The 11,496-nt window shown below is 41.3% G+C and overlaps 2 protein-coding genes across 3 annotated transcripts in view; both read right to left on the bottom strand.

The window, feature by feature from the left end:
• The window catches only part of pias1b (protein inhibitor of activated STAT, 1b), an 11,242-nt gene extending 8,315 nt beyond the window's left edge, over window positions 1-2,927 (bottom strand). The window contains exons 1-4 of the mRNA XM_017405546.3: window positions 2,872-2,927; window positions 1,075-1,507; window positions 838-922; window positions 625-672 (exon numbers count right to left, since the gene is read on the bottom strand). Of these exons, the coding sequence (XP_017261035.1) occupies window positions 625-672; window positions 838-922; window positions 1,075-1,507; window positions 2,872-2,895 (590 nt within the window). The 5' untranslated portion in view covers window positions 2,896-2,927. The remainder of the gene's footprint in view (window positions 1-624; window positions 673-837; window positions 923-1,074; window positions 1,508-2,871) is intronic.
• Window positions 2,928-4,122: 1,195 nt separating this feature from the next.
• On the bottom strand, window positions 4,123-11,226 carry skor1b (SKI family transcriptional corepressor 1b). Of its 2 annotated transcripts, none has more exons than XM_017405619.3 (8): window positions 10,758-11,226; window positions 8,655-10,385; window positions 8,335-8,425; window positions 8,100-8,204; window positions 7,919-7,978; window positions 7,416-7,490; window positions 5,715-5,789; window positions 4,123-5,198 (listed from the first exon to the last, which is right to left on the bottom strand). In XM_017405619.3, exons 2-8 carry the CDS (start codon window positions 10,365-10,367, stop codon window positions 5,104-5,106), a joined length of 2,214 nt encoding a protein of 737 aa, XP_017261108.1. In that variant the 5' UTR covers window positions 10,368-10,385; window positions 10,758-11,226; the 3' UTR covers window positions 4,123-5,103. The 2 variants fall into 2 exon arrangements, with proteins under 2 accessions (XP_017261108.1, XP_017261107.1); XM_017405618.3 differs by having other exon boundaries at window positions 4,123-5,201.
• Window positions 11,227-11,496: the final 270 nt, after the last annotated feature.

Below are 11,496 nucleotides of genomic sequence, written 5' to 3' on the forward strand. Positions count from 1 at the left end.
GTCCGGGCGAGGGAACACTGTGTCCAATATTTATATTCATCATAAGGGGTCTTTGGGCTGCACTTCGTCTGGCCCCTCACCTAGGACCTGTCTGCCTTGGGTGACCCTACTAGGGGCATGAAGCCCCTGACAGCATAGCTCCTGGGATCATTGGGACACTCAAACCCCTCCACCACGATAAGGTGGCAGCCCAGGGAGAGGTGTAAGGTGCCATACAGTTTTAAATCTTAATTCTTCTGACAGTGTCTTTTGACTATATTGTTTGGTTTACTAGGAATGTGCCCAACCTCTTCCTCAGTGTGAGCCAAAATCATCAAACTAGACACAAGCACAAATCTTTAGTTTCATAATTCAAAATCAAGCATTATGGTGAGAGGTCTTAAATATTCTGAGCCATTAACTAAAAGGGATAATCTCTGAAATGAAAACCTCAGTCGAGATTTAAATTTACAATAAGAAAAGGATATTTATGAAATATGCAGAGTTGAGTTAAAAACCCTGTAACAACGAGGAAGCAACATTCAAGTGCTGCTGCTATTTATGGCTGTTTTAAAAGAGAAAAGCTAAAAACAGACATGCTGTTATTAATACCAGACTCCCTCATTCACCCGATATTAGACCCACCTTAACTGAACTTGAACAGCAAAGTCACATTTGGTCCCAGATATATCCCTAAAACAACAACAGAAAGAGATAATTCAAGTCAGGCTGATAACAACAGTTAGACACATCCACTGCATCATTTCAATGTAAGATAAAAGTTGTAGTAGTGACATATTTTTACAGCTAGTTTCCTTTTTTCTGGAGAGTCCGCACCAGGCAGTTGTTTCCACTTACATTGAACTGCTGATCTGCTGAACTTGCTGTGGTGTTAATGCAAAGGCATAACATGCTTCCTGGAACCTCTGACTGTTGTCTGAAACTTTAAAAAAGAAACCAAAACAGGCTCTCATTAAGGAAACAACAGGAATTCTCAGGTCCTAGCGTCACAAGCCTTTGTTTCAATATTAATAACTACAAAGCATCAATGGAATGTACAAGAACACGCAGCCGAGCAGGGTGCTGCGGACTCACCCAGGCTTGTCGGCTTAATAAGCTCATCCAGTACATCGTAGAACGGCAATCTCTGCAACTTGACGTCAGGGTGTACAGGGTGCAGGGCGGAGGGTAGGTGAGGCAGACTCAGCTCATGCTTAGGTCCAAGTAAAGAAACAGGCAGCAGTGGTGACGGAGAACCATGGCTGTCAAATCCCAGCTGGGCAAGGCCTGTGGGCAAACTGGATGCAGAGTGGACAACGGGAAGAGCGAGGTCCACCGGCGAAACCATTTTGGTTGGGAAGCGCCGTCTGTAGAGTTCTTTGATCTTCATCTGGACGGCAGGACTGCAGCCAGCCTTGAGTAGGTGGAGAGCTTTGGTCAAAAGTTCGTGTTTTCGCCCGTGTTTATTCCGTCCCGCATAGCCCAACAACACTTGGAGCTCAGAAACTCGAAGGCTCATTACCATTTGCTGGTGAAAAATAAAGAGCGGGGAAAAAAGGTCTATGAAATCTCTAAAAATATACAGCTTTCTATTCCATTAGGTACTTTCTTCTGGTCCTAACGTCCGACTTTTTGGGGTAACTGCTACTGTAAACACCAGATTTCACGAGATAACATTGGAGCTTTCCATTTTACACTTGACAAAATAGTCTGTAAAAAATTTGCAAGAGATATTACAAAATATAAACAACTTTTTGGTGCAAAGGGCTGTGAAAAGAACAGAATGCGTTGAGAAGAGGCAGGTTGCATCTGTGCTCTCAATATGGAGTAAACAATCTGTTTTTTGTTTTTATTACGTTGTTGTAGTTATAATGCAAAGAAGCAAACTATATAAACTAAATGTCACTAATAAAAGGCCTAAGTTTAAAATTTAGATGCAATCTCATTGGAACATCAACAAACTACATTTCACTAAACGTAAACACTGCAAGGATGCTACCTAAAATGTTGTGAGGCATCTAACTGGTACTATAATACATGGTCTGATAATATATGGTCCTAATTCTTAGAATTGTTTGTTTAAAGGACATTTTTCTGCCATGAAACGCTAAACTAACACGTCCTTTACATGAATGCAACCAAACCTTTTGCGGCAACGAAGTGCCAATTGTACACATTTACCTTAGCTCCAAGACAGTTCACAAGAAACACGATTTGCTATCAAAAGGCAGTTCTGTGGTTTCTGTGACAATTAACAACTAACTAACAGAATCAGCAAAGAAAAACTAAAATAAAAGGAGACAACGGACTGGCTACCACCGCCTGTTTGATGCTACTGTAATTTGACCAAAACTAAATCATTCTTTTTTTAACTGTACTTCCTGTGCTTGAACAGATACAGCTGACACGGTCGACATTATAAATAATGTTATTTAAAAAAAGACAATCATTTCCCAGACAGAAACAATACAGCAAATCAAAAACCTTCGCTTGGCTTCCAGGGAATAGACATAGCCCGCTTTTACAACACAGGCTGTCGTCCATAAGGTGATTAAATTAATAATGTAAAATAGCTGACACTACGATGCTGTTGAGTTGAAAGACCTGGCAAATCTCTTGGTTTCAATTCTAGTAAAAGCAATAAAAGCCTCATGAGAACGGGAGACATTCTAACGGATCGTCGGCAACAATAACAAAGCTAATGCTAACAAGCTAGCAGTCAGGCTAACAGTTGTCTGGTTTCTTCTGCTCCACGGTTTTCCTACCATATGCTTACATAACAACACAGTTCAGCTTTCTACTGTCAAATAAAGATAATAATGCTCTGTGAAATTCGACTTTGGCTGTATGAAACGTTCATTTGTCAAGCTAATGTCTAAAGACTTGCTTTACCTTCAGTTCCGCACTCTCAGCCATCTTGTTACACTTGGTGCGCAGGCGCAGCGCAGTCACCCTCAGGGGACAGAGGCGTTCTTCTGCTCAGCGCCCCACCAGGGGGCGCTGCTGCAGCACAAGCGACATTAGCGGGGCACGATTGTGGCAGGCCGTTGTAACATATAACTAAACCAAGCGACGACCTCATTTCTGTCAGTAAAAAATAGATGTCAAGCTCTCAACACCTGATTAATTTAGGGAAAACTAAGTTTACCATATTTAACACTTCTTTAAAGTGGGTTTCTGGTAAAATGACTTTCCTATAGGTTCTTATAGGATGTCTTTAGTAAACATTTCTAATTACATTAGGCCTATTGTTAGTCATTTACCAACTACTGATGAATATTGGCTATCCCCAATGAAAATATTACTTGTTATAGTTTTTATATTTGAAAAATAAGATATATCTATATATATATCTGTTTTCCATTTTGAATAGCCTATTTAAAATTAAACTTGTGGCTCATAATAACTTTATTGTAGATTCCTTGAAATAATGTTAGTTACGATATCTGAAATGTTGATTCTGGATGGGAGGAACAGCTTTGTGAACAGTGAAAATGTTTATTTCAACTTGAATACCTGAAATATGGGTGTCCACGTCAAACAGATTCTGGTGGTTTTGATGTTCTTTTAAAAAGCTATTATTGATATGAGTGGTGACATCAGTCACAGAATATAAAGGAGTCTTCCTCCAGGCTATGCTAAATGCTAGGCAAACCAGGGCCACTTTTATATATTTTTTCAGGCCTATAATGCAGCTCTTTCTCATAAATGGCATACATGCGTGAAAGAACGCTATCTTAGCTAATATTAAACCTATACACTTTTGCGTAACATCGTTTGATAGACACGCAATGATTTCGCCACCAAACAACATTCATGTTACTACGCCAAAGTCAACTTCCTGAGGCTGCCCTTTTCTTCATTCTCCATATTCTATGACTGATGTTTGCTCATAAGTTAGGCTACTAACTATTGATAACTATTTGACAGAGCATCACTTCCAAAACCATCAGACTATTACTTTAAGAATCCTGCTTAACTCTTATATGATAAACCAGCTTGCCATACCAGGTTCTGTCCAGGAGAGCACTAATATTCAAATTTTAGGATGAAATTTAGATTGTTTAAAGTGTTTAGTTTAGCCTTATGATCACATAATTAGGTGGGGGGTGTAGGAAGTAGTGTACACTCATTTTGTTTTTATACGTTTTGTTTTATTTAGTTGATTGACTAATAAATTCATCCATTTGATACAGTTAGCAGGCCATTGCCATTATGATTTCCATTTGGTAAGTTTATATAAAAGTTTAGCACATTAGATATTCTAGCAATAATGTTGGAAAAACGGGACTGATCATCTGAAGATGAGTGAACATGTAATGGACTTTTCCAGACCATCTTTGATCTGAACAATCTGTCCACTAAAAACCAAAGCAGACTTTTATATCATCTTTCTAATGCTAAGAGCATTTTAAGAAAAAAAATCTGTCAATCAGTTCTGATTTGCTAAAAGTAGAACAGAAAAATAAAGAAATAATGACTGGATTAACAACAAAAAAAATTTAAAAAAAGAAAGAAATTCTTTAATAAACTGATTTATTCTTTAGCGATGAAAACAAATGTTACAAAGACAAATAGGCTACTGTCAACAGAATCATGTCGCTCCCCGTTTCAGGTGGCAGCTGCACTCATTTTTGCAGCCTTCAGAAACAAAGACTGATAGAAAAGAAATAACACTGTAGGACTAACTCAATGCAGGATTTTTATGGTAATTCCAATCACTCGTGTAAAGTGCATTACATCCAGTGTCAGCGACTTTTCTAAATAAATAAGTAAACAAATAAACAGCAGACATATTTATAATATAGGGAGGGGAAGAAAAGAAGCAATGCAACTCGCTGTTTAAACCCACAAGATATAGGACATTCATTGTCATTGCACTTTGCCACAAACAAACATAAACAATGGCATAAATCCAGTAAAAACAAATTTCACTGTATATCCAAGATGGTTTCATAAATACTGAGGGAGGAAATACACATTTTTTCAAAATGTTACAGTAATTACAGGTTAGTTCAGTTCGACTCCTCTGAGTTTTCTTTTCTATTATTATTAATAATATTATTGTTAATGTTATTTTCCATGAGCAGCAGATGTGTCCTCTGTCCTATAAACATGTCCGGCTCATGGCGGAAGAAGAGGAGACTTGTAGGAGCAGGATCCTGTGCAGTGGCGGGGAGTTAACATCTTACAGGAGAAATGGTGTAAAGCGTCGTGAGCTTCTATGAAGAAGGAGGTAAAGCAATCAATGATGTACAAAGACACGGGTGTAAAATTACGATCTATTATACCTATTTATTAACGTGTTATTGTAAGAGAAATGCAGTTGTCGAAGGTGTTTATATACAGCAGACTGGATGTGTGTTTAATTGTCTTTCTGTGAGCCTCTGGGTGCAGAAATCATCCAATTACCTCTCAGTTATCTCTGTCTGTCTGTGCAAAAGAGACAGAGGGATGCATCACAAATAACTTTATAATTACATCGTGATAAGAAACACGATATGCTTTTAATTTTCATCAGCTTAAACCCATTTAACATTAAAAAGAAGAATTTTCTCCATCCGAGTAAATTACTCGGGCGTCTTTGCATGTCATTGCAGAGACAAACAAACCAATCAGAATAATAGAGCGTATCTTGTCGTTTACTGGTGAAAATATGCACCCATGATAATAAGAATACAAAACTTTTCATGTGGTGCTAGAAGCCCCCCCTTCCTCTGCTTTATTTGTCTCACCTCTGACGATGTGAAGCTGCTGAACCATCTCCTCTCTGTAGGAGAGCTCCCTTTTCATCTGATCCTGAAAATTATCTGAGGACCAGGAGACACGGGTATATTTACATCAGAGTAAAACACACAAACATACACGAATAAACAAAGGACTCTTCAATAAACACATCTGGAAAATCCCAGCCTCAACAGTATCCTTTTAGCAGCTGCTGACAACACTTTGTTCTATTCATTTTCACCTCAGGAATTTGATCTCAAAGTAGGATTTTCACGGGAAGGTGAGGATGTTTTCGCCTATAGGGGGCGCTGTTCTCAAGCTAAAGCCACACACCGAGGCTCCAAACAGCAGCTGACACTGAGTTTAATGTAAAACAATACTCAGGTCTTTAGTCATAGAATAGTAATTTGCATTTATAATAAATGTAAAATATCTGTTTATGAAGCTTAATCCCATTTATCTCTAAAGACCTGCAGGATAAATAAAACAAGGAGCAGGACTGTCCTTTTAAAAATAATTATAGCTTTTTCAAATACCCATTATAATATAACAACAACAAAAATCCTACATATTTTATGATGATTTTAGAAAACATTTTTCTTGTTTTAGTAGGGCTTTTTTAAGTACTTTATCAACCTTTATTATTTGTTTATTTGCAGACAAATTCCACTGACAAAAGATGCGGCTGGAATAAAAAAAAGAAGTTCATCACAGAGAAACTATAGGGTTTAACGTGATAATAATAATAATAATAATAATAATAATAATAATAATAATAATAATAATAATAATAAAATGAAACATTTGTGGGTTTTCAGTGTTAAAAGTTTAGCACTTTTACTATTAATTAAATTTTTATAGAGAGGTGTCTCATTAAATTTTCTTTCAAGGAGATTTTATTGGAACTCAACAATCTGCGCTCTTTAAAGTGTTGACCTCTTTTATAAGATTTCTCTTCTTTTTGACACGTTATACCAGCTTATATAAGATGAATAGAATTTAAAATAAATTAAAAAACCAAGTCCTCCTGTTTTAAACAAAATGGTGTTGATAATTTAGAAACTATCCCACCTCCACCATAATTAACACTTAACTGATTTAGAGAATATCAGCCTTCTGTGGTTCCTGAGATCATGTCCTGCATTAAACACATCCTCCTTTTTCATGAGTCTGTTCTTCTAAATAGAGCTGAGGAACAATTGAGAAGTTTTATTATTATAGAGAAATATGAAAACCTCTGGTAGAGAGGTAAAAATATATATGAACATAAAATTAGATCTGATTGAAGCCTGAAAACTGAAAGAGGGCTGATTGTGTTTGACATGATATCATCACTCTTCAGGTTTTTAGTTAGAACAGATCCAGTGCAACAAGAATTTTCTCCCATCTTTTTAAATACGTCAATACAGGATTTTATGTTATTGTTGGAAAAGTATATATATATATATATATATATATATATATATATATATATATATATATATATATTCTCTTTGTCTTTGAAAATTTCCACTCTTGAGGCAAAATCACAAAATTGAAGCTGAGCTCCAACATCCATGTCGAGGAAAAGGGGCTGTGTTCACTTCAATAAAAAATAATAAAATTGAAAAAAAAAACAGCTTCCTCCCTTTTCTACTTTATGGAATCATTGTTTTGCTGACCGAAAACCAAAGTAATGAAAATAAAAGAACGCCAAATTCATCTTATACCTTTCAAGTTTTGAAATTCCCGTTCCAGCTTTTTCCTGAGCTCGACTTGCTCCAGCAGCTGCTTCTGCAGCTCCTCTAAAACAGAAACAGAGAAGGTTGGAGGAGGGAGGAAACACGTCCCCTTCCATCTAGGACACTTCTATTTTTAATGACAGCCACCACGAGGACGTGAAAGAGTGAAAAAAGAAAAATATAAATATATATATAAAAAAAGTCAGAGCAGATCTTTCAGGGCACGCAGTCAAAAATAAAAACAGCAAAACGAGGACTTAATTTTTTTTTATTTTTAAAGTATGAATTTAGTTTGATATTTGAGAGAAAATGCAGTGCAGGTTAATTTAAGGTTATTCAAACAGAATAAAGAGGGGTTTAAAGATTTCTCTGATCTAAGAACAATAAAACTTACTTCATAAAACAGCGCAAAGTGCTACAATAATAATAATAATAATAATAATAATAATAATAATAATAATAATAATAATAATAAAAGGAGACATTCGCACCTTTTGCCAGACTTTGGATGTCTCTTCGTGTTGGCACAGCTCTGGTTTGCGCGTCCTCGCCTGAGCGCACACACAATAGTTTTATTTAATTCGTCTACTTGAAAAAAAAAATGAAATAAAAGAAAATCCCAGAATCTCAGATAGATCTAGTAAAAGCCTAAATGACCTGCCTGTATCTTACCCTCATCCGGCTCTCGCTGGTTCTCCTCGCCGTTTTGCCCACTGAAGGATTTGGTTTCGGTCTCCTCCACGGTGGAAGACGGCTCCTCTTTACTTGCGCTCTCATCTTCAGATAAAAAACAAAAAACAAAAAAACAAATCAGAACCATTTCCCCACTCGGCTCTTGCTGATTTTTATTCCTACTGATTTTGTGCATGTGTCTGATTTAAAAAATATATTTTAAAAAGCGTCTAACCATTTGCAGTGAGCACTGCTGTCAGGTAATTGGGTCTGAACTGATAGGGACTGTTCCTTTGTTGCAGCTCAGCTCTCTCCGGTGTGTAAACCTTAAAGCACAAAGGTTTGATCAACTAATTACATTCGAGTGAAATGAAATGCATTTTTTCCCTTTATTAAAACAAATTATTAATGCTGAATGTTTTTCTTTGCTGTTTGTTGTGTTAAAAAATAATGACAAATTTACTCACAAGGACACAACAAGCTGCTCAAAAGTGTAAACGGGCTATGAAAAAGAAGAGGAGAAGTTCAGAGAAATATTACAGGTTAGTCACTCACTTCTGTGAAAGGCGCGGGCATGTGGTGCTCTGATAACTGTTTGCTCTGCGCGTCTCGTTCAGAGGACGGGCCCACATGGAGGCTCGGCTTGTGGGACTCAGCCGGACCCCCTTCCATCCCTCTGGAGTCTGAGTCCTGCGTCAGGCCGGGAGGGGTCCGAGGGCACACCGAGGAGGACAGGGGCCTGGAGTCCTCCTGCTCCTCTGGCGTCTTGTTCGTCCCCACGTCCACGTCCGGCTCGCCCTCGCTGTCCACGCACGGGGACACGGAGCGGTAGCTGGAGCTCTCGCTCAAAAAGTCGGGCGACAGATAGCCGGGGCGGCCCCCGCCGTACGCGCCCCTGCTGCCGTACAGCTTGGCGATGCAGTCTGAGTCTTTGATGACGGGTCTGAACGCGGACACGTAGCTGATTTTCCGGGACGGCAAGCTCACCCCCTCCGCCGGCCTCCCCTCGTCCCCGGATTTGTCGTCCTCGTTGCGCGCGGACTGCGTGCTGGAGCAGCGCTCGTTTTCCACCAGGCTGTCTTTAGACGTGTTGGTGCTCCGGTCGCTGCTCTCAGAGATGTCCACGTCGGTCTGGCGGGCGGGACACAGCAGCTCCGGCGGCGGGGGTTTGTGCGCAGCCTGCGGGTAGGGGGGCATGGGGAGCGGGCCCGCTGCGGGCCAGAACATGGGGAAGGAGTGGTAGGCGCTGTCCTTGGTGCCGGGCCACAGGACGCCCGGCAGGCCCGCTTTGCTCTGCTCGCTCATCAAACCGTCCTCCTTCTTCTGGCACAGGCCGAAGGCCGGGAAGCCGTACGGATGGGGGAAGAGCGGTGGGGGGATCTTCTGGAGCATCCCGAAGCCTTTGCTGGGCACCGGGATGACCGGGTAGCTGCGCGCGCTGCTCATGGCGCCCCGGGTGTCTTCGCAGCTGAGGATTTTTGCGGGTATCTCGGGCGATTCTCGGGAGCGGTTGGGCCCCTGAAGTTTCAGGGAAGAGCTGGACTCGGAGCCCCCGCCGCCTGGCAGCGTCCTCTTGCGGCTGCCCCCGTTGAACATGGCCTTCACGTCTTCCCACGCGTGCAGGATTTCCATGGCGCTGCTCTTATCCGTCAGTTTAAGGTGCCGCCTCCACGAGTTAAAATTAGCCGCGTCTGGCTGCGTGTACTTGGACTCCGGCGTGCGGTGCGAGTGAAATATGAATTTATTCGGGGAGAAGTACATGTTGCAGTAGGAGCACTTGATGCACTTGGCCCTGGAGCTGTTGTACCTGGCCGGGATGAAGTTGCCCCGGCTCCCCCAGGCGCACTCGTGGGACACGTCAAAGGCGAAATTCTCTGGAAGTTTGGGAGGCGAGTGAGCCCCCAGGAACGACTTGCAGAGTCTCTCGGCCTCGCGTTTGGTGATCATCCCGCAGCGCCTGGAGGAGATCGGCATGGCCCCGGCTCTGCGCAGGATCTCCAGCTGCACGGGGGTGCACTGGACGCAGGTGATGCCCAGCGCCACGCGCCGGTTGTGGATCTCGTTGTAGCTGTAGTTCTTCAGCAAGGTGTTCGAAATCTGCGCGAGGCAAAGTCTCTCCTGGCCATCTATCACCAGGGACACGATGGGTATTCCGTACAGCACAGTCTCTCCCACCTGGTTGGGCTTCAGGTTGGCGCTCGGGTAGGAAAGTTCTTGTTTGGAGTTTGGCGAGGAGCTCGAGTCTCGTCCTGCAGGTATGGAGTCCATCCTGGGGGGACCTGGAAGCTGCGGGAACATTTAATTTAGGTCAGCATCCGTTTTTTTTTTTTTTTTTTTTTTTTTTTTTAAAAAGAGTCTTTCAAATCTAGGCCTTCAGTTTTAATTTAATCGACTTGACTTTTTAATTTCTATTTTTAGAGCTTAGATTATAATAAAATACAGCGACTTTTGTTAGGTTTTCATTTTACGCACAGCCTCACTTTTTGTTTGCCTGAGACCTTGATCATTGTCGCTGTTAATGGGACACGTTCCTTAAAAACTGCTAAAATTTCAAAGGACTGTAGAGCTTATTAGCTAAAACAAAATTAATGACAAAAGTAAACAACTGCATGTGACACAAACTGTGTCTGTGATTAGAAGTCTGTCTGCAAAACTCACCTTTAAACGCGCCCGCAGCTCCCCTCCGAAGTCACTGACAGCGCAGGCAAATGTGTCGGAGTGAATGCTGCAGAAATAACCAGAAGTCTGTGTTGGAGGGTGTGAAGATGTTCACTTCAGGAGCAGGTCGCAGTTGTCGGTGCGGCACCGCCTCCTCTCTCCTGCTCGCCGTGCTCCCGTCTCTCTCTGCAGCGCGCGGACGGTTTGTGTTGCGCCACCAGCAGCAGCGGTGTCCACATGGCAGGCAGACTGTAGTACAGCCCCTTCTACGACAACGACAACAATCAAGTGACGGCAAAAGAAAAAAAAGGAGAAAAAAAAAACTTACAGCAAGGCACTCCCACTCACACAGGCAAGCAGCCCGCATTAAGTATAGATTCATGACCAATAAAGATGGTTTGATGTGAGTGTTTCTGCTCCTCTGGTAGCCTGAAGGTCTGTATATGTGAAGAGGCGAAAACAAAAAAAGGAAGTATTTTATTCCAAACAATATCTTGCATGTTTGAAATAATTTAAACCAACTTTTATTGTCTGTGGGGATTTTTTTTTATTAATTAACTGCTTTAGGGGGAACTGTGTATTAAAAAAAAACAAAAACGCAGCGTTGCTGACTTTACGCACGAAGGGGCTTTTGCAGTGGGATTTGCGCCAAGGCCGCAGACACACATTGTTGTGCGCGTGGAGGAGCAGGAGTCCGCTGATGAATACAGCGCTCAGGTCTTCATCACGTGCTGGGTTC

The sequence above is a fragment of the Kryptolebias marmoratus genome, linkage group LG11, assembly GCF_001649575.2.
Source record: "Kryptolebias marmoratus isolate JLee-2015 linkage group LG11, ASM164957v2, whole genome shotgun sequence".
NCBI classification, from domain to species: Eukaryota; Metazoa; Chordata; class Actinopteri; order Cyprinodontiformes; family Rivulidae; genus Kryptolebias; species Kryptolebias marmoratus.

What these genes read in the sequence shown, in the direction of transcription:
- skor1b (XM_017405618.3), bottom strand. Translation starts at nt 10,367, where the DNA reads ATGGACTCCATACCTGCAGGACGAGACTCGAGCTCCTCGCCAAACTCC. An exon ending in AGCAGTGCTCACTGCAAATG is followed by an intron (nt 8,205 to 8,334) that starts GTTAGACGCTTT and finishes TTTTATCTGAAG; the next exon opens with ATGAGAGCGCAAGTAAAGAG. An exon ending in CATCCAAAGTCTGGCAAAAG is followed by an intron (nt 7,491 to 7,918) that starts GTGCGAATGTCT and finishes TTTCTGTTTTAG; the next exon opens with AGGAGCTGCAGAAGCAGCTG.